This window comes from Lynx canadensis, chromosome D1 (assembly GCF_007474595.2).
Source record: "Lynx canadensis isolate LIC74 chromosome D1, mLynCan4.pri.v2, whole genome shotgun sequence".
NCBI lineage: Eukaryota > Metazoa > Chordata > Mammalia > Carnivora > Felidae > Lynx > Lynx canadensis.
This window is the reverse complement of record NC_044312.2, coordinates 110,891,680-110,913,909: the sequence shown is the minus strand read 5'-3', so window position 1 is coordinate 110,913,909 and position 22,230 is coordinate 110,891,680. Positions and strand designations below refer to the sequence as shown.

General features: G+C 54.8%; 1 protein-coding gene across 5 annotated transcripts in view; it reads left to right on the top strand.

The window, feature by feature from the left end:
- The window catches only part of KMT5B (lysine methyltransferase 5B), a 58,614-nt gene extending 44,949 nt beyond the window's left edge, over positions 1 to 13,665 (top strand). For 4 of the 5 annotated variants that reach the window (XM_030333664.1, XM_030333665.1, XM_030333663.1 and 1 more), the window contains 2 exons: positions 2,380 to 2,576; positions 9,363 to 13,665. In XM_030333664.1, coding sequence (XP_030189524.1) covers positions 2,380 to 2,576; positions 9,363 to 10,831 — 1,666 coding nt within the window. In that variant the 3' untranslated portion in view covers positions 10,832 to 13,665. Of the gene's footprint in view, positions 1 to 2,379; positions 2,577 to 2,866; positions 3,875 to 9,362 lie in introns of those variants that run through there. The other variant, XM_030333666.2, reaches the window with a different exon arrangement.
- The last annotated feature ends 8,565 nt before the right edge of the window (positions 13,666 to 22,230 follow it).

The following is a 22,230-nucleotide window of genomic DNA, read 5'->3' as shown; positions in this document are numbered from 1 at the left end:
CGGATTGTTTCTTCAGTGGAAAAAGTACACTCTTCAGAACACACACGTTCAGTTGAGATTTATCCGCCCGTTGTGTAACGGCAAAGCCGACTGCGGAGTAAGATGGATGGTGTGCTCCTGTTTTGGTTTTGTTTGCTTAAAAAGATCCAACGGTGTAAACCGGTGTGAGAGACCGTGGCGGAGGATAGCACACTGGCAGACGGCCCCCCACCGGTGCCTCGGGGCCCCCGGGGGTGCAGGCTGGCTGGCTGTCAACTTGTGCTTCGTGGATTTAGGTCCTAGCGTCATTCTGCGAGTCACGGCAGCAGGAGCAGGTCTTTCTTCCTTAGGAAGAAAACGTCAGGGAAGTAGACAGCAGGGGAATGGTAGAGTTGTAACGAAAACAAAAAACAAACAACAAAAACAACTCTCTGATTTCCAGATAAAATAATTCCACCGTGATCATTTGTGGTGAAGTGTACTTTAAATATGGCCCATTTTTCTAGGAAGGAACCAAAAATGTTACAAGTTGTGGGGAAAAGGCATGAAATGTCTGAAAATAATGCATTACTCCCTTAATCCCTATGAAATGAAATCACCTTTGACATTTCCTATTTTCCGTTCTGCACATACTTAAGTGTGGAGTGGAGGGGAACTGCTTGCCTGCCTTGGTGACGATCACCTACAGGTTTTAGCGCAATTTCTCATGCACCTTCCAAAAACAGCACTGAGGCAGCCACACGATAAGCTTGTCATGATTTTCACAGAAGTGTTAATGAAGATGGAATCCCAGATATGTTCTAGAAAGGTGAAACAAGCAAGAATGCTTACCTTGCTTGCCGGAAGTCGTTTTGGCAGTAGGTTTAGGTGTGTGCCCCCTGGCGATGAGACGTAGGACGGCAGGGAGGGACCCTGTAGGCGCCAGCATCTCTCCCAGGCTGGAGGGTGCCCACAGTTGTGCGGCGAGTTCAGAAACCGCATTGGTTATACGGCTTTTCTTCAACAAGCTGAGGGCAGGCAGTGAGGCAACTCCAGGAAGGCAGTTTCGGCCCAAACAAATTTCTCATTTTTTGCATGTGATGTGTAGCACTTTTTTATAACCTCATTAACTTATTCTTCTGAATAGAGCTGAGTAGAAATGTACCATTACACACTGAGTCAAGTTAACGTCTGCAAAGCTAGGCTAATTGAGAATGATCAGAGCCTCTGCGAGCACCTTCACTTCAGAAGAACTTACATAAAAACATAAATTATTATTAGAGTGGACTACAGATCATTCTTGCCCCGTGGTAAAAGCAAGTTTCCGACGTCTTGTATTTAGTCATATTTTGTTAATTGTGGTTATCTCAATAACTTGAAAGAAATTAAACAGTTTTTCTGGGGTGCCTGGGTGGCGCAGTCGGTTAAGCGTCCGACTTCGGCTCAGGTCACGATCTAACGGTCCGTGAGTTCGAGCCCCGCGTCAGGCTCTGGGCTGGTGGCTCGGAGCCTGGAGCCTGTTTCCGATTCTGTGTCTCCCTCTCTCTCTGCCCCTCCCCGGTTCATGCTCTGTCTCTCTCTGTCCCAAAAATAAATAAAAACGTTGAAAAAAAAAAAACTTTAAAAAAAAAGAAATTAAACAGTTTTTATTGTCCCACAAGTCAGATTTTCACTGATACAGTGTAGCCACCTTATACGGGATGCCAGTTAAGGTTTCTTTGTATCTAATGTTGAATTCTTAAGTAATGGCTTAATTTATGGAAATTCTCTGGTTTCTTTTTTTAATCCCTTAATTCTTTTTTTTTTTTTTTTATGTTTATTCATTTTTGAAAGACAGAGAGCACAAGCAGGGGTGGGGCGGAGAGTGGGGGGACACAGAATCTGAAGCAGGCTCCAGGCTCTGACCTGTCAGCACAGAGCCCAACGCGGGGCTCGAACTCACAAACCACGAGATCATGACCTGAGCCGAAGTCGGATGCTCAACCAGGCACCCCTAATCCCTTAATTCTTGATGTCAGTGTTGTAGTGTTAAATTGTGTAGAACAGAGCTAGAATCTAATTAACAGGTGGGTTACTTAAGCCACAACGCAAACCTGACTATTGCACTAACCAGTTTTGAAATTGACGAATTAGTTCTTTTCACCTAAGCGTGGACTTCTACACGGCCTGGTGGTTTCTCATGGGCAGTTAGTAATGAATTGACAGTAGTCCAACAATTTGTTACTTTACGTCTAGAGGGTTTTTTGTGTTAATTTTATATACAGTTTTAATTCTTCCTCGAGTCCTAGACCGGGTACATTTCCAGTGATGACTGAGGCCTCATCAGTGCACCACAACTGTTGACTTGATGTGGCCTTGAGCCCTCAGCAGCTGAACTTGCTGTCAGTAACGCTGTTTAACCTGTGCTGTTTTCTCTTTCAGACGGGGAACCGGTGCTTTTAAATCCAGAGTGGGACTGCCTGCACCTGCTCCTGTTATCAATAGCAAATACGGACTCAGAGAGACAGATAAACGCTTAAATAGGCTTAAAAAGTTAGGTGACAGCAGCAAAAACTCAGACAGTCAATCTGTCAGCTCTAACACTGATGCAGATACCACTCAGGAAAAAAACAATGCAAGTAAGTAAGGGAGATTTGATAAGCATATATCTTCGTTTTTCTTTTTTTAAGTATTTTCACACAATTATCTTTCTAAAGTGTGCTTCACTTCAGTAGTTTTGATCTTTTAAATCTTGAGAGAAACCCTGGGACTCGTGTGCTTCAGCAGCACTGCAAGGTTCTAGACGTGATCTGAGCACAAAAGCAGTCTGTGTCCCACCTCCAGATTCAGTCCTATGCCCTCGACTGAACTGTCTGCTTTTCTTGAATACCTGGTAACTGGATATTACGTTCTTCGTCATGTGTTCCAGGGTCGTCCTGTGTTTGAGAGACACATTTTCAAGGTGTTAGTTTGACTGTCATGATGGCATTAGGTCCTACGGGAAGACGGAGGACTGGGTAGAGGCGTAGAGGCGCGCACGCGTCCCCGTGCCAAGCCCCGGTCCGTTAGCACCCATGACGCGAACTTGGGCAGTTCGTAGCTTCTGGCCTCGAGGCCTCCACCTTTTTACTGCTTGCTTGCCCTTTTCAAAATGAACTGAACCAATTCACCAAACCGCCAGTTCCCAGACTCAGAATTGGGAGAGAGGAGCGTTTCGAAGGTTGCTATACTAGGACATGTGTCAGCCACTACTGAAAACAGCGAGAGGGGTGAGAAGAAGAATCAAGCCTTAAGATGCCAGTTGTACGAGGGGGCAAGACCATATGCAGACTGGAGAAAGAGAGAACAGAGAATAGAGAAAAGAAAGCGAAGAAAGCCGAGCCGGGCAAAAGGAAACGCGTCGTGTCTGTGGAGCTTTGAAGTCCTGGAACCAGTTTTATGGCTGCCGGTTTCCTCTGGGTAACACCGGTTTCCTCTCCTTGCCGCTAAAGCTGTAGGCTCGTTAGTCCGCTGGTTTCTGACAGGAACAAAGTCTCAAAGTTTTGACTCCGTGATCCCTAGGGACGCCCGTTTCGGCGCGCCGAGTATCCACGGCTACTTGGTAGTGCCTCCGTGCCTCCTTAAGTCTGGCTGTGCTGGGCTCCTCTCCCCGTCTTCGGATGTTTTCAGCCCAGCACAGGTGCACCCCTTCCCTGCAGAAAACCCTGGAGCAAAGGGACGGCAGCTCCCACGATGGTGAATGCCACTGCCGTGAACCCTGCACCTGCCTGCCGCCGGGGGCCGGGGGCCGGGGGCCGGGTGTAAGCCCAGTAGTGGAAGAGCAGTGATGCGTTCCCACTCCAGCCCTTACTGTCCCAGGTGAACAGAGAGAGAGCAAGCAGTTAGCCCGTCATTCACTGTTGACTGTTGGTTCTAACAATAAATGGAACATAACCAATGTTTTGTTTTTGGAGTCTGGTTCCTTGGTGAAACTGGAGACTTGTGAAGCCCGGTTTAGAAATTCGTGCATGAAACACTAAAGAGCGCGGCCACGGCCACCACGCTGCCCACAGCGAATGGCTCTGTGACACGGGGGGGGGGGGGGGGGGCGTTAGCTCTATGCCGACTGTATACATACTGAACTCAGTACACCACAGAGTCTAAAAGAGCGTAAGATAGACAGCGTCTGGAAGTGTACCATGTGACCAGCTAGGGAATATTTATTAGTAAACCAAATACTTCTTAAAAGCCCGCTAGTTGTTGAAGAGATACGGAGATGTGTGGGACTTGGGCCCTCCGTCAGGGAGCTTACGCCTTAGCTCCGGGATACGACGGATGCACAGGTAGTTACGTAGAACCCTCTAGAAATGCCATGGCTCGAGTTCAGAGCGAACAAGTAACCCCTTTGAGCTGTGGTCCCGGCATTACCGAGTAGAAATGTGTTACTTCCCAGTGACTGCTTGCAGAGGGGGCTGACTTGGTTCAAATTCCCTTTCTGCAGAACGATGGTTTCGAGTACTTGGAGGGTCGAGGTAGCTAACTTTGAGGGCCGTGTGTTAGCATTGACAGGCGTGGCTCCGTGCTCTGGAGGAGCCAGAGGCTTAGCACCGGTCACCCCTCAGGCCACCCCACACGAGGATACATTGACAGCAGTATTCCTGCAAGCCCCCCCAGGTATTCTCTCAGATGGTATTTCTTTTGGTGTTTGTGTCTCGACCATCATCCCTTCCCCCCCCCCCCCCCCCGAAAGAAAGACTTTCTGAAATGACAGCCGGCGGCAAAGCCCGAGCTGCCCAAGCCTCTCCCAGAGGAGGCGGGTGTAATTGCCGCGTGTGGACCCAGGGGGCCCTCTCCGTGTGCAGTTGCCAGTCTTCCCTGCAGTCTGCTGAGAACTCAGGGGGCACGGAACTGCTTGCTTGGAACAGCTTGTGTATTCTTTTCAAAGAAGCATTTCTGCCTAGTCGGGAGAAAAATTACAATCTTCTGTGCACTCTCTTTTGAAAGGTGTCTCGAGAGCCACGAGTTGACTGTTGGCTTTAGCGTCTGGAGACAGGAAACAGCAACATCCACTTTCACAAAAACTCGGTCCACAAGCCTGAATGCTAACGCCATTGTTAGAAGATTCTGGTTTTTTAGGCCTCTCGTGCCTCCGTGGCTAGGCCACCCCCCCCCCGCCCCCATAGTGCTGTGAAAGGGGATGTGAGTCCTGTCACAAGTTGGGGTGAGGCCCAGAAGACAAGGCCAGTGCCATAAGCTTATCCTAACTCCGGAGCACCTGTCCTAGAGATGGTGGACCGGGCCCCGCTCTAACTCAGCTGGCACGGACACCGCTGCTGGTCTGAACGCTCTTTGCTGCTAAGCCTGTGGGCTCCTTCGGAGGCCCTTCCGACACCCTGTTCCGGGCAGCCACGCCAGTCTGTGTCGGTCGTGTGAGGTTGGAAGATGCCTGTGCTTCCAAAGGTTGGAAGATGCCTGACAAACCGGAACGGAAGCCTTTAAAGTCTTACTGAGGGTTTTCTGGATCTTCAAGTGCTGAAGATGCCAGGCTGCGGATGGCCCTCGGTTCACGCTGGTAGCGCTCGTCTCGGGGCTTTTCCAGTACAGGGCACGGCCCGGGCGCGCGGAAGGCTCTGGTGTCGTCTTGCCGTTCTCGTGTCTGGCTGTAATTGTTGACGCCCACGCAGGGCTGCCTTACGATTTGGAGGACCCCCCCCGGAATGGCTGTGACGACCGTTACCCGGGAGTTGGGGCTGGCGCCGTGACTCTGTGGTGCGCCTCAAGGCCGCACCGATAACGGCGGGTCCGGAGCCACAGGCCTTAGTCCAGATCCCATCTCCTCCACGTCCCAGGTGGACGGTCTTTGGCACGCTTGTCCCTGTGTGCTGTTCACGTAGGTGCAGTGGCACTCACTGCAGAGAATGTGTATTAGGATTGAGGTCACGCTAATTTGGCCACTTTGCACAGCACCCACTATGTAGTAATTGCTGAGAAAGTGTGTCTCCACCTGAAATTACTGTCTTGGGTTTACGCATGTGGGATTTGTCCCCGCCTCCAGGCAAGAGAGTCCCCCGTGGCGCTGAGAGTAGGGCAGCTGCCGGGGGTGTAGCTCACGCCCGCCGGTCCGAGCCCTCTGGACAGGCTCCCGTTAGCCTGCATTGTACCGACGATCTGTCCCGCCTGCGCCGCTGTCATCCTCGAGCCCCCGACGACAGGGTGGACCCGCTTGGGAGAGTGAAGAGCCCTTGGCGCCCGTGCCCAGCTTGTCTGTGTCTTTTCTGCCCTTTGCCCTGATGAGCATCCCTTCTGGCTTGGCTTTTGATGAGATGATGCTTTTAAAACAAAAGACCAGGCCGACACATACGTGAACGTGGACGTGAGATCTCTGTGTTGAAGTCACACGTAGCCTCACACACGGTCCATTTTGTGCCGTTGAGAACACAAAAACGATAAAGCGCTCTCCGTCGGGTGGTTCACCGCCACCAGCTAAGCAGAGAATCTGTTGGAAGCAGGGGTGGATTCGGAATCCTCATAAAATGAGACACCTCTAGTGGATTAAAATGAGAGCCAGAGTCAGGAGACTCTCAGGTGCTCTGAAAATACACGGCAAGGTTGACCTGCCATCTACAGAAAGTCAGGAAAGGCTCCCTGAGCAAAGCATTTCCCAAGCTGAGTCTTAAAGGGGACGAGCGGTTGGCCAAGCGAAGCAGGTTCAGAGCAGAGGGAGTTCATCAGTGGAGATCCAGGGGTGGCTGCGGGACTCCAGTAAGCCACGTGCATCACGGCTGGAGGAGAAGGCGGGAAGGAGGGATCTGACCATTGTTTAAAGTTTTGGACTTATTCTTGGGGCATTAGATCACTGATGAGTTTAAAGCCCAGAAGTGACGTGTCATACTAGGAAGGCCACTCTGGCCACACGGTGGAGACTGGAATGTCCGGGAAGCAGTGGGAGAGATGAGAAAAGGTAGGAGACCGCCGCCACAGCTCAGGCAAGGGATCGTGAGCAGAGGGCGGTAGATGGCTCGGGGGCCGCGGCAAGAGTGGGCTCCGCAGGAGGGATGTGGCAGCTGGTGGGGTGAGCAAGGGAAAGCAGAAGTCCAGGAGGACCTCCCGGTGTCTGCTTGAGCAGCTGGGTGGATGGTGGTGGTGACCTGAGCGGGATGGAGAATTTAGAAGGGGAAGCAGCCGCGAAGCTTGACGGTGAGTTCAGTTTGGGCATGTTGACTGTGAGGAGCCCATCCTCACGGAAGGATCTAGATGCCAGTGGGTATTTGGGGATCCGGAACTGTAATCTAGGAGAGCGTCTAGAGAAAGTGTTTCGGGAGCTGCCAGGGCATCGGTGGTAAGAGCCATGGGGCGGGGGTGCTTACCACCCGGCGAATGCGGGTAGTTTCCAGAGGGTCTAGGACAGCAGAGGCCTGAGGGGTGCGGTTGAAGGGGCAGATGCAAGGCCAGGAGAGAGTGCTGTTGGGGGCAGCCAACGGGACGGGAGTTTTCGGGAAGAAAAACGGTGAGCAGCGTCACATTCTGCGGAGAAAGCAGAGGGGGAAAGGGCTGAAAAGTGTTCGCTGGATTTCACAAGCAGGTTTTCCAAGGCCGACCGAGGCTGCCTCCTCAGAGGGACAGGCTGGACCCAGACTGCGGGGGACTGCCGCCAAGCCTGCGGTGTGCACGTTTGCACCGTGAAGGGGTTATTGCGGTGCAGAGTGAGAACAGGCCAGAAAAAGGGAAAATCGGGCGAGAACAGCTAAGCTTGGTCATAGGATGGCCCTCGAGGAGTCGTGGGCCGAGCAGAGGACTCGCGGCACGTCGGAGACGGCCAAGTGGCGGACGCTCCCACGCGTTTACATCCACAGGCACGTCTGCTCGGTCTACCTTGTGGGAAGTCTTGTAAAAGAAATCCTTTAACAAAAGAATGCCCTGCGTATCCTTCTGCTTAAAAAAACAACTTCTGGCTACTTGCATAATTCCAGTTCATGCACCTCAGTTCTCCGACTGGACGGCATCCAAACCACTCCTCCTACCAAGTCTAAAACCCAGTGGCTGCCTTGGTGGTGGCCCACGTGGATGAGCACGTTCTCGTTCTCGCCAGAGGATCTCCTCCCTGGGAACTCGGCTGGTTTGGGTGCCCCAGAGCAGTTCATGAGACACCCTGCCCGAGTACAGAGCCTTCTGTTCTCGGTGGTTTGATATTTTTGGAAATGGCTCGTAATGCATCCTTGCTCTTCTGTCTCAATGGAAACTAATGGTGACTTGTGCAGCCATGTGGAAGGAAGGACAGTCGCCCTGGCAACCCTTGGGCATGTAGTGGGAGGCAGCGTTAGGCAGCGTGCTGGGTTTACCCACAGTCGTTTTTACTCTCTCCCTGTTCTCTGGTGAGAAGTGGGGATCGTTAGTTGGGTCATCTCAGGCTCCGTAGTGAGTGACCGAAAAGTGTAGTTAGGGGGGAAAGGTTTTCAGGTGGGGGGTGGGGGCACCAAATAACTGAGAAATTGACTCGTGTAAAACACTGCACACATAGGTCCAAACTGTAAATGGAGAGAAGAACAAAGATGAGCAGAGGTCCGTGGCAAGGTCAGAAAGAAACTCTGGGGGCAGCTTAAACTCGAGTCACACATAAGCCTTTTGAGAATCTGGTCAGCTCTCCTGTTGGTCCGCGGGTGGCCGTCCCCAGTAGGGTCGTCGCAGCCTTTGTGTCCTTGTCTGGAGAACGTTGGATCGGATCTCCCTCGGTCCCGAGAGCCTCGCTAGCAGCGTGCTGCTTTCCTCCCGAGTTTGATCGTTGGCGGCGGGCAGTCCCTGGAGGGACGGGGCCAAGTGAGTTCTTCAGCCCTCGGAAGCCTGCTGGTCCTCACGGAGTTGCAGGGAGAACGCGCGGTGCGGTTCTTTGTGGGCCAGTGTCCGGGAATCACAACATGTGCTTCTTAGGGTCTCTCTTGCTTGTTTGAAACCATCGTGATAGGATGTGTCCGTTAGAGCTCGTTAGTAATCTATTTCCGTTCTGTATTCCCTATCACAAAGCAAGTGGTCTGCTTACTTTGAGTTCCTGAGGAATGGATTTCAGAAACCTGTTTTGAATGAGGGTGTTAAGAATTTGTGAAAGAAAAACCGCTCTTTCTCTAAGCTTACTTCAAACTCCGGAGAAGAAGTACTTAGCTGGGACAGGCATCACGATAGATTGTGGACAAGCTCAGAGTGAAATCCCGGTGCTTGCTGTGCGAAATGCAGAGATGCTCCATGAATCGGAGGCCGCAGTCGGGGAGTAAAAGGGGAGCAGAGAGGGGGTGCCCGTGTGCCTGGCAGAGAGCGAACGCGTCCGTCTGGCACGTGCCGGTGTAAGCCTAACGTTTCGTAGCTGACAGGGTCGGGCATTGTTGTGTTGAGCGCTCCTGCGTTACCAAGCCTGCTTTTCATCCTTTTTTTTTTTTTTTTTTTTTTTAAACTTGCAGCTCCTAACCGAAAATCTTCAGTTGGTGTGAAAAAGAACGGCCAGAGCAGAACGTTAACAAGGCAGTCTATGTCAAGAATTCCAGCTTCTTCCAACTCTACCTCATCTAAGCTAACTCATGTAAATAATTCCAGGGTACCAAAGAAACTGAAAAAGCCTGCAAAGCCTTTACTTTCAAAGATAAAATTAAGAAATCATTGCAAACGGCTGGAGCAAAAGAGTGCTTCAAGAAAACTCGAGATGGGAAACTTAGTACTTAAAGAGCCCAAAGTAGTTCTGTATAAAAACTTACCCATTAAAAAAGATAAGGAGCCAGAGGGACCAGTCCAAGCCACAGCAGCTGGCGGGTGCTTAACCAGACACGCGGCCAGGGAGCACAGAGCGAGCGCGGGGCGAGGCGCCCCGCCGCCCGGGGACAGCGCCCCCGGCACGTACCCCACCCGGCGGTCGGCGAGGACGAGGGCGAATCCCAGGGAGGCTTCCGACATCAAGCTGGAACCGGACGCGGCGGACGGCTACAAAAGCGGCTTGACCGAACCGGGCCCGGACAGCCAGGAGCAGCCAGCGCCCGCGCCGCGGGAGGAAGATCTGGGCCCCGGAAGCGCACAGAAGGGGGAGGCCAGGTGTCAAAGGAGCGACAGCGGCGCGTCCAAGAAGAAATCCCGACAGGGGAAACTTGTGAAACAGTCGGCGAAAGCCGAGGAGTCGGCTCCGGGCCAGGGTTCCCCTGGGGAAGCCAGCGTGGCGCCGGAGGTGCCGGGGTCCCACCCGGAGCAGGGCGAGGGCGGTGGCTCGGAGGCCACGGCCGGGACCTACCCGGACTGGGCTCCCTCGCCCGGCGACGCTTCCCTTGTGACGTCCGAGAGCTTCAAGACAAAAGACGGCTTCAGAACTGCGAAAAGTAAAAAGAAGAGGCGAATCACACGGTATGACGCACAGTTGATCCTGGAAAATAACTCCGGGATTCCCAAATTGACTCTCCGCAGGCGGCACGACAGCAGCAGCAAGACGAACGACCAAGAGAACGACGGAGTGAATTCTTCGAAGATCAGCATCAAGTTGAGTAAAGACCACGAAAACGACAACAATCTCTATGTAGCAAAGCTCAATAATGGGTTCAACTCAGGATCGGGCGGCAGTTCCACAAAACTAAAGATCCAGCTGAAGCGGGACGAGGAAGGCAGGGGGCCGTACGCGGAGGGGCTCCGCGAGAACGGGGTGTGCTGCAGCGACCCGCTGTCCCTGCTCGAGTCCCGCATGGAGGTGGACGACTACAGTCAGTACGACGAGGAGAGCACGGACGAGCCCTCCTCCTCGGAGGGCGAAGAGGAGGACGAGGACTACGAGGAGGACGACTTCATTCCCCTCCCTCCCGCCAAGCGCCTGCGGCTCATCGTCGGGAAGGACTCCATAGACATTGACATTTCCTCCCGGAGGAGAGAAGATCAGTCTTTGAGGCTCAACGCGTAAGCTCTCGGTCTCGGTCTTCCCTCGGCCCGGGAAGCCTGCTTGAGAGGAATCAGCAACAATTCCAGTCGGTTTCTGCGCGCCTGACACCTCGTGGAGGCGGCACTTGCCCTTCTCTCTTCTCGGCCTCATACTGTAGAAAGTGTACAGCATACTGACTCTGCCGAGGTCTGATTTGTGCAAATTTTTATTGTACTTTTTAAACAGCCTTCGTACGTGCAATTCCGAGTTAGAGGTAAAAGCCCCGTTGTAAAATAAAGGCTCAAGCAAAATTGTACAGTGATAGCAACTTTCCACACGGGACGTTGAAAACAATAATGTGGCTACACAGTTCTCTTTTTTCTTTCTTTCTTTTCTTTTCCTTTTTTTTTTTTTTCTAACCAAGAGCATCGAGTGGCTCTTTAATATATGACTAAACAATAATTTAAAACAAATCATAGTAGCAGCATATTAAGGTTTTCTAGTATATGCTAATATCACCAGCAACGACCTTTGGCTTTCTGATTTATTTGCTAGATGTTTCCCCCTTGGAGTTCTGTCGGTTTCACACTGTTTGCGGGCCCGGGTGTGCTGTTTGTGGCCTTGGTCAAAAGAGCAGACCATCGGTTGGGAGTCGAATTGGCTTCTGTAAAAAACAAGGGAAAAACGAAAAATAAAAGGTACAGCTCACTTTTCAGCACGGTGTATGGACGAGGGTAGGCAGTGTGCGGGCTGGGTTTCGATGCGGCGTATTTATTGCTTGACATGTAAATTAAAGACCTTGTATTTAACACTTTTCAATCCTTTTAGATAAAATTGTTCTTTGCAAGAATGATTGGTGCTTATTTTTTCAAAACTTTGCTGTGAACAATGTGATGACAACGAGCAACATTTATCTAATGAACTACAGCTCTCTTAATTTGGGTCTTCGAGATTTCTGTTGCACTTGTAAAATGCTACAAGGAATATTAAAAACTCTATTCACTTTAACTTATAATAGTTTATGAAATAAAAACATGAGTCACAGCTTTTGTTCTGTGGTAAAACCTATAAAAACGTTTGTCTCTGAAAATTCAATGTAAAGAACCGAAAACCATGTATATGTTGTAAATATTTGTGTGTTGTGAGAAATTTTTGTCGTAAGAAATTAAAAGAACTTACCGGGAAGGTTTTTAAGTTTAGAAATATTCATGCCAATAAAATAGGAAAGTATAAAATATATAGTTTTAAGCACTGCATCAGTGAGCGTTCTCAGCTTATGTTAGTTTATGTATGAAAATATCAAAGATTTTTTTTTTGACTCTGTTATCAGTTAAACAGAAAGAGGAGTCAGATTTAATTTGTTTTTTTTTTTTTTTGAAGCACTTTGAGAAGAGAAATTAATTTTAAGTAACTTAATGAGCAAATTTTTGATTCCTACTTTATGTTCAAAACCAACCTTTCGTTTCTGTGGATGATTTTACAAACCATCGGACAAAGCATTTGGGAATCTGCATCTGTAGCAGGTGTTTCACGCCAGGGGGTCTCTTTATTTCTGGGAAATGTGTACATGTACTTTCAGATAATACCGTGTTCCGAAGTAAAATCAACTTAGGGGATTTGTGTAGTGTCTGTAGAAAAGTAGCCCATGTCTTAAAATATTAAAAGGAATCTGCCCGTAACGAAAAGTCCAGTGGAGAAAACCTCAATGCTTACTGTTGTTTCTGGTGGATTCCTACCAGCCTCCAGGTTCTGGGGACGTCATTTGAGTTCCTGAAAACGACTGCTAACGGGTTCCAAGCAGAAATTAATAATACTCATAAAAGCGTTTGAAACTTAGAATTTGGTTTCTCCTCACGTTCTTTAAGGACTTACTTGGTGGTCTTACATCGTCTCGTTCCCGTCTGTCGTGTGCACGTTAGCCCCTCAGGTATCCCGCGGACGCGTGTGCACACTTGCACGCGCTCACACCCCCTCTGCACCGCGTGTCGTCCTTCACCTCGCCCCACGGGGCGGCCCCCCGAGGCCTGTCCCGAGGCACGCGGAGCGCGTTAGGGACCACGTCCGGGCCTCGCGCTGTCCCTCGTAGGAGAGGCGTGCGGCCCGCGCCACTAAGGACGGCCGGGCGCGGACCCTGCGTCTGGAAAGTCCCAGAGAGCGGTGGGCCGCCTCCGCCACTCCCGCCTTAGTTTGGAGCGTTGCGAAGAGGTTCGGAGACTAAGTCTCAAAACCTCCTCTTGAGATACCAACAACAGCCATTTCAGGAATTTCCATCTTAAGGAAGAAGTCCCAAGGTCCCCCGTTTCCCGCCTTTCTCCACTTTCCAGCTTCATTCTAGTAACTTATTTATGTCTGTTTGAACTTGATGGTGGCCTCGTCTTCTGAGGCCGACCTCCCCGTGGGTCTGAGCGGTGGCGGCCGCCACCCTCCGGGGAGACCCCATTTCCGTTTCTAAAGTTCGGGGCCTCGGGGCCGCTCTGGCTCTGCTCAGAGCTTCACTGTGGGGCCTGGCCAGGGCCACACGCCGGTGACCACTCGGAAGAGGGCTGCGTTCAATACGGCTTTTAGCTCGAGCTTATGCAATGATTCGTAACAGATTTTGGCGTTGTGTAAGAATCAGGAAGCGATCAGAAAAATACATGTAAAGTTTTCAATTTTCAATCGTTTTTCAAATTACTGTCTTAAATTGTTTTGCTGAGTTGTAATACTTTTGAGATACAATGTATTCCTTGTACTGAAAGAATTGAAAAAAAAAAGGACTTTTTCAGCATTTGAGGTAAGTTCTTTAACGTTTCATTAAAGACATTTTTTACAAATATTTTGTACATGCACTTGCAGTATTGAGGTTAATCATTTTAATAAATTCGGAAATTAAAACAGTTTGGCCGGTGTTCGCTGTATCCGAACGGAGAAGGTCCGAGGGGTGACTTTCTCCGGAAGGTTTCCACGTAAAGTAGAATTTGTAAAGCTTTTCAGTGTCTGCGAGCGTGGCGTCTTTCTGAGCCCTGGTCTCCGTTTGCTTCTGACGCCCCCTCAGTGTAAAAGATGGGGGGGGGGGGCGCCTGGGTGGCTACGTCTGTGGGGCGTCCGACGCTTGGTTTGAGCCCAGCCCGTGACCTTGCCGTTTGTGGGTTCGAGCCCCGTGTCGGGCTCTGCGCTGGCCGTGCGGGAGCCTGCTTGGGATTCTCTGTCTCCCTCTCTCTCTCCCCCTCTCCCAGTCGCGGGCTCTCTCTCCCTCGGAGTAGATAATAACAACGAGGGGAAAGGGCTCCTTATCTCGGCGGGGAGGCTCCTTTCAGACCACACGGCCCTCGAGCCAAGACCCGGCTCCCGAGGACCCGCTCGCTCCCCTCGCTGAACTGGACAAGACTGGCATGCAGAGCTGGCCTGGGTCCCTTCTCCCAGTTACTGTAGCAAAACCTAGTCGAAGGAGGACGCGGGACCCACTGGCTCGAGTCCGGGAGCCGGAGCCGGCGCAGCCGGGCGGCGTCCGCGTGGCCCCGACGGGGCTGCGGGCCCCCGACCTCTCTGTAGTGCCCGCGAGTCTGCGGGTGCCAGCGCGAGCCAGGCAGGCGGAGCGGGTGCTCGGGCCTGGGGTCCGCTCTCGGCTTTCGTCTCTGAAACGGGTCCCTTCCCCTGCCCAGCGGCCAGCCGGCGTGCAGCACTCTGCCCGGGGCCCTGGCGTGATTTCTGTTCCTCGAATGCCAGCTCTGTCACTGGCACGCGCCCCGCCGTGCTGGCCGCGGGGCCAAGTGGAGTTCTGCACCCTCGGGGTTGTGGTAAGCGTGGCCCTGGCCTGCGAGGGAGGGTGACACGGCCTCCGGCTTCTCCCTCAGCGGCGTCGTGGGGGTGCGGGCACAGCTTGCACCCGCTAGGGGTGAGGCCCGGCGCGGGGGTGGGTGGGGGGGGGGAGCGGATTTTGACTCTCAGGGCGGGTGGACGGGCAGGATTGGGAAGGGGGTTCCCACCAGGGCCGCCCCCGCCCCCTCTTACCGTCCGCGCCTCCCAGGGATGTAAGTTAACGTTCATGGAAACAGCTGGAAAGTTTCCAGCCTGGAGGACGGCAGACGGCCCCTGGCCTCGGGCCAACGGTCTTTAAAAGGCGAGTGACTGTTACCAGGTCCTCGTCAGATTTGTGAGTCTTTCTGCTGAGTTCAGTAGATCCTGACTTCCACCTGTTGGGGGCAACCCGCCCCGCTGGGTCTGCTCACACACCAGAAGGCTGGCGGGCAACGCGCACACGGGCGCCCGGTCTGAGACCCCGAGCGGCACCATCCGGAGGGACGGCAGTGAGGTGACGTTTCTTTAACGTTTGTAGTAGTGCCAGGGGTGGGGAGGCGGGGGTGAGAGGCCTCTGTGTGTGTGTGTGTGTGTGTGTGTGTGTGTGTGACGGGTGTCACTAAAGCCCTGGGAGCCGGTGAGGTGACCCAGGGGAGGTGGGCAGACCACCCCCGGGCCCTCCTCCTGACCCGGGAGAGAGCGGGCACTTCCTGGAGTAGCCGGACTGCGGGGGGGAGACGGGACTCTGGCTGTCAGGGAGGGAAGGATGGCAGCTGGCATGGGGGGTGGCGAGGAGGCGATTCTTCTCATTAACGAAGGCCACGTGGTGAGGCGAGAAGCTTCTGGAGGGGACGGGCTCCCAGAAGGGAAGGGGTAAAGTTATTCAGAGTCTGGTCTTCGTGCGGGTCCGTCTTCCTTGGTGATAAGTGGAGGGGGGGGGGGGCAGCACCGGCACGAGGTTTTCCATTTTGTCCGCAAACAGGAGGCGAGGTCACCTGGGAACGAGGGGGAGGTGAGAGTCCCCAAAGCTTAAGGAGCGCGATGGAGAGTCGATATCGAGAAAGGAAAAGCGAGCTGACTGTAGAAACCTGATAAAATTCGTTCCGGAAATCTTCACCAGTCACCTTCTAGGTGCCAGTCGATGTCCCAGGCACCCACCGGAACCAAGGCCAATGGCAGCACTTCTCAGCCCAGGTGCGAGGCTCTCAGCCGGGTGGGGGTCGCAGAAGGCAGAAGGATAGGGCTCGGGTGGGCAGGAGAGAGTGTGAGGGAACAGGAGATGTGTCCACGGCCTGAGTGGACCCCTGGCCTGGCCTGGAGGTGCTCCTGTGGTCAGAGAATAGTCCAGCAGGAGTCAGACAAGCACGTAGAGAGGACAGGGGGTTGAGGTCAGAATTGACTCTCAGAACTTGGGAAGGGTTGCATTGAAATGATGACGGGGTCCCCCCCCCAGAAAACGGGGCGCCTGGGTGGCTCAGTCGGTTGAGCGTCCGACTTCAGCTCAGGTCATGATCTCGCGGTCCGTGAGTTCGAGCCCCGCGTCGGGCTCTGTGCTGACGGCTCGGAGCCTGGAGCCTGCTTCCGATTCTGCATCTCCCTCTCTCTGCCCCTCCCCTGCTCGCACTCTGTCTGTCTGTCTGTCTGTCTCTCTCTCTCAAAAATAAATATTTTTAAAAAAGGAAAATTTAATTGATGACAAGGTCCCTGATGGCACCTGGGGGTGGAAAGTGGCCTGGTTCTGGGAGAACAAGATGCTGGACAGACCTGAGGTCATCCAAGATGGCAGCAGACGGCCTTCACTGTGAGTGCTAGGACCAAGCAACAGCCCCAGACAGAAACAGCCCGTAGGGGACAAACAAGGGGAGATACCCTACTCAGGGGTGGGGGCACCTCACTGAGCCTCGCGGTGAGGTGAGTAAATGCTCCGAGATTGTGTTTCAGCCCCAGATCCAGCTCCCGAGGTCCTGGCTGTACTGGGAGCCATGCCTGGAGAGAGTCACAGAGCCGAGGGTCACGGGGGCCAGCCTCAGTCACAAGGCCCCGCCTTCACCAGGTGAATTCTAGAAAGCTCTGTCTCCTAAAAAGTCCCGTGGATGACACATAGCAGTCACTGCTTTGCACCCTCCCTTCCATGCAGCCATGTGGGGCCAGGAGAACTTTGTCCAAAGGTTATCATGCAGATAAGCCCGGTGACCTCACCCCATTAGTCAAATAGACTCGGGGGGCTTGCAAGGGACACGAGGTGCCCCATGTGTTTGCTGGGCCCGGACGGGTGTGGACTCGTCTTTATCCGGAAGAGTCCAGCACGAGGTTGCCTCAAGACAGCAAAGAAAAAACCCGAGGTTTCCTCCAGCTTGGCGAGCTGCTGGCTCTCTCTCAACAGTGACTTTCCACAAACGTGACCCAGGCACCCAGGAGGAACCGCATGTGCCCGGGAGGCTACCTGTGTCATCTCCAAAAACAGTAGTGGGGATCCTCGGGCACTTGTTTGCTCAGGGGACACACTTTGGAAGCGACAGTCACACGGAGGGGGACGTTCACGCGGTCTTGCATAGTTAACCTCCCGGAGCGGATACGTGTTCCGATTTCCTTGCACCTGCTGGTTGGGCGGCTGTTAGCTTCTCCCCCGGACGCCGGCACGTTGGAGACGGTCCCTCCCAGGGTCACTCTCCTGCAAAGCAAATAGAAGGACGCTTATTTCCTCCTCTTGCCAGTCGAACCACATTTTTCTCCTGGGGGTAAGCCAGGGAGCGGAGGATGGCCCGACCAGCCTCCAGGTGGCCTGGAGCCGCCCCGGGAAATGCTCAGCCCGGGTCACGGCTGGCAGAGGGCTGACGGTCTTGCTGCTGTCCCCCAGCTACGTGAGCGTGGACGAAACACTGCTCCTCTCTGGTCAAACGGGGGGTAACCCTGCCGCTAACTTTGGGGCTGTCGAGGGGTAAGACAGAGTGCCGTGAGCCCTCCCCTGGGGCCCGGTCCCCAAGTCAAGTTAGTGCCGCCTGGTGGGCCTCCTCTTGGCCTCTGACCTTTGCCCTCCCCAGTTAACATCCGCCCAAACAGCCTCAGTCACAACCATCTCCGTTCCAGCCTGGAAACTCTCTGGGCCACCGGAACTGGTCTCCGCGGCCGCGATTCCAGCTCTGTCTCCCTCCGGCCGATGCCTCTGTGGGCCAAGCCGGGCCTCCCTGCCCCATCCCCATCCCTCTTCTGGGTTTACCTGCTCCCTTGACAACCTTCTCAACCTCAGCCAACAGGTGCAGGGCCCTCAAAAGGCACAGGGGCTGCAGGAGCGACTCCGCCCAGCTCTTGCCCGCACAAATACACAAATACACAAATAGCAGTAGGTGTGATAGATGTGCCGAGAAGCACAGAGGAGGTGAGATTAAGATCCAGAGGAGCCGGTTCCTAAGCCCCAGGGGCAGACAGGCAGCAGAGCGTCGGCGTCCTGGAGACGGGGAAGGACAGGATGTTCTCCGGGAAGGATGGTGAGAAGTTGGGCATGGCCGGTCCAGGAGGTTTTAAGGGGCGGGTGGGGGGCGGGGGGGCCGGGGATGCCGGTGCAAGGTGTTGGGGAGCGTGCCTGCTGCCCAGGATTCGTCCAATGGATCTAGAACATCCACGGCCATCGGATCACAGCCACCGCCTTCAAGAGGCCCCCTTTGCTCGTACCAAAGGCGTCTCCTTCAGTCCTTTGCCCTGAACCTGTCACGTTTACTAGTTCCGTTCTCAGGTGTGGCTGGACGTAATGCACGCACGATACGTCATCTGTTCTACCGTCTTGGCTAAAAAAGAGAAAATAAAGCAGCTACCTGACCGTGTTACGGTGTTCGTTTTTAAAGTAGAGTTTTCTGCACGTGCGTTTAGTCCGTGAAAAGCGCAGATGGAAGCAATAGTTTTTGTCTTTGCAGAAGATTCTGAAGTTCATTTTAAGAGTGTAATATTGGGGCGCCTGGGTGGCTCGGTCGGTTGGGCATCCGATTTCAGCTCAGGTCACGATCTGGCGGTCCGTGAGTTCGAGCCCCGCGTCGGGCTCTGGGCTGATGGCTCAGAGCCTGGAGCCTGCTTCCGATTCTGTGTCTCCCTCTCTCTCTGCCCCTCCCCGGTTCATGCTCTGTCTCTCTCTGTCTCAAAAATAATAAACATTAAAAGAAAATTTTAAGAGTGTAATATTGTTTAATCTTAAGACTGGGGCAGTTTTGCCGGAAGAGCTCTCTTTTAAACTTTTTTTTAAGTTTATTTTACTTATTGAGAAAGAGAGAGAGAACACAGGAGGGCAGAGAGAGAATCCCAAGCAGGCTCCACACTGTGGAGCGAAATAACTTCAGTTTTATTTATTTCAGTAATCTCTACACCCCGCGTGGAGCTCGAATTCACGACTCCGTGATCAAGAGTTGCGTGCTTCTCCAACTGAGCCAGCCAAATGCCCCGTGGGAAAAAAAACTCTTTTTTTTAACGTTTATTTATTTTTGAGAGAGAAAGAGAGAGACAGAGCACGAGCGGGGGAGGGGTAGAGAGAGAGGGAGACACGGAATCGGAAGCAGGCTCCAGGCTCTGAGCTGTCAACACAGAGCCCGACGCGGGGCTCGAACCCGTGAACCTGAACCGAAGTCGGAGCTTAACGGACTGAGCCACCCGGGCGCCCCCACTCATGGCAAAATTTTTAACAGACGCCTCAGCGCTAGTCGCTTTGAATTGCTTGTGATTTCAAAAAAAAAAAAAAAAAAAAAAGTCGGCCTGGCTGCTGTTGACACGGGCTAACACGTGTTTGTTTAGCTGTGGAATCACTCACCCGAGAGTTCAATGTTCAGCTTGCCCCAGCCCCTGGAGCCACAGCAGGGAGCAGGGCTGGTGAGACCCTTGCAAGGAGGCCACGGCCTGTCTGCCCTTTGTCCCCCCAGTGACACGAGTCCGTTCTGGCCCTGCAGAGGGCCAGGCGAAGACCCCGAGCGTCTCTCTTGGATCTCTGGGGACACTGAAGGCTGGCGGGCTGGGATCCTCACTGCCATTCCTGGGAGGGAGGACGAGCCTGAGGCTCAGAGTGGGGTAATATGTATCACCAGTGGCACAGAGTGCCCCGGACTCCGCCACACTGGGCTAGTCCCCGGGGCCCCTGGTAGCACAGGGTGGGGGGGGGGGGTGTGTGTGTGTGAGGCTGGTCAGGAGCCTGGCGCTCGCTTGGGGTAGGAGGCCTTTGCTGTTCCCTCCTCCTGGACCCTCTCTCTGCCCCACCCTTACCTGAGCAGCCACTTCTCCACCCGGCTGATGTCACCTCCTGAATCCTCTCAGATGCCCCACTCTCAGCCTGATCTCTCTGCTCAGCCCTGATCCCTCTAGCCCCGGGGGTCCCCCGCAGGCCGACGGGGAAGGGGCTTCCTCCCTGGAGACAGAGACCCCGGAATCACTCCAGCCTCTCGCGTCCCCTTTGGTCAGCCGGGCGGGGTTCGGGCCACCCAGAAAAGCCAAAGCCTCAGGTCGCCACCGGTCACGAGGGCCCCTGGGCCGGCCTCTCCTCCTCCCAGTAAAGTGGGGAGCCCAGGAGGCCATGCTGGGCAAGACGGCTGTGCCCTGCCTGGGCCCCCAGGACCGCTGCATCCTGCCCGGTGGCTCCCAGCGGAGAAAGGGCCAGAAGCGGGGAGCGGGAAACTTGCTGCATGTTGGGCCCGGGGACATGGCCCAAGGTCGGAGATGGGGAGGGCTGATGGCCACGGGGGACGTGGGTACAGGCACCTGCTGCCGCCACAGCCTTCACGCCAGGGGAGCGCGGTGGACCGGCCAGGAGGGGAACGCGCTGTCCTCTGGCCGGCCCTCCGGCCCCCTGTGAGCCCAGACGCTGCCGCTTCTGGGCGTTTCCCCGCAGCCCCAAAGATCGGGCCCGTCTGTGCAGCCAGGAAATACAGAGAGGGAGACGGGCCCTGCGAAGGGCCCCGGGGTGTGCGCTGGCTGGGCAGGGGCAGGGCGGGCGCGACGCTACCTGTCTCCTCCAGGCTGACCGCCTTCCCTGCAGGCGAGAGGGGAAGGTATGTTCTGACAGGGACCGAGGCTGGGGGCATGAGAGATAACAGGGCGCCTCGAGAAGGAACGCGAGGGGGTGAGGTCGCAGGGCGCCCGGTTGGAGATGAGGGGCCCTGGGAGCAGTCCCACCCGCACCCGCCAGCCTACCCACCCAGGTAAGGCTTGGGTCCAGTGCCACCCAATCCCGAAGCTGCTCCCTCCGCCGCCCAGTGCCCCGTGGGTAGTGGGCGCAGTGAGGATGCGGTGGGACGGCCAGGCTGGCATCGGGCCCTCGGGCAGACGGGAGGCAGAGCTGGGCTGCCCTGGGGAGGAGCCAGGGTGTGAGCAAGTCTCCGTGCCAGGCAGCCTTCCGGGCACTGGGTCAGACAAACAGGCGGCAGAGGCGTGGCAGCGTGTTACTGGCCCCGTGGCTTTCAGAGGCCTCCGTGCCAGCGGGGTTGAGAGGGTCAAGATGGGTCGAACTTGGACTCCGGCCATCGGGAGCCGCAAAGGATTGGACTCTCTCCCTCCCCAGCTTTGGCCGCCCATGGACCGAGGCGCGGGCTCCCCGGGGCTGTCTGCAGGGCCACTCACTCAACAATCCCTTCCTTCCTTCCTTCCTTCGTGGGGTGTTTGCCGAACAGCCGCTCTGTGCCAAGATCTACCCTGGGCACACCCTGGCCACCAGGGAATCCCCGCCTTCCTGCCCTCAGTTTGTCCACCCTCTGAGAGGGAGACACACACACTTCAGCTGGAGCTCTGATGAGGGAGGGCAGCCCAGGGGACACAGGGCAGGCCTGCTGAGCGGGTGATGGGCACAGCAGGGAAGGCTTCTCGGAGGCAGCGTCCGTGGACCTTGGTTTCGGGTGCGGAGGTGGGGAAGGGCCTTGTCTACCCCGAGGCCAAGGCCTCACCCGCACTTCCGTGGCACCGCCCCTCATCAGCAGCCAGGGGAGGCCCCCCGAGACGGAGGTCAGCACTCCGTCTGTGGGGAGCGGGGAGACCCAATACTCCCCTTCCCCAAAGAACACTCCATCCTCCATCACTTCCTGGACCTGTTCCTGCAGGCCGTTCCTACTGCCTCCTCCTGGGCCCGAGCAGACGGACAAGAGGGTCCAGTCGCTGCCAGCAGGGCCGGGGCCGGCAACAGGCTCGGGCCCCCGGGCCCCCGGTTGTGGTCATCGCCTGCATCTACATCCTGGACACCGACCCCCTTCTTCGGAGAAGGTCACCTCCCGGTTCTCAGTCCCCGTGGCTCAGCCACGGCGCCTCCCAGCCACCTCAGCCTGAGCCCAGGGCTGGCCAGCCAGAGTGTGTGCCCCTGGCCCCCGGGGCACTGCCACCAGTCTAGGAATGGATCCGTGGCCAAGCTGAGTCAATGAAATGCAACTTTGGGACTTTAGCTGGGACCCGGAGGCAAGAGGAACGCTCTGTCCCCTGGAGTTGCAACATCGGTGGGACGCCCACATTCTTGCCACCGGGAGGGAGACCATGGAGGGAGGAGGGAGGCCTGGGACAGCATTGGCAACTCCGGACACCTCAGCCCGCGGCTGGGTCACATCCTCCGGGCCTTCAGCACCATCCGTGGTGCTGGGTGAGCCCGGCCTGGTGATGGATTGGGAGACCGGAGGTCAGGCCAGAGGCCAGCCTGGCCCCTGATTTGCTCCGTGACC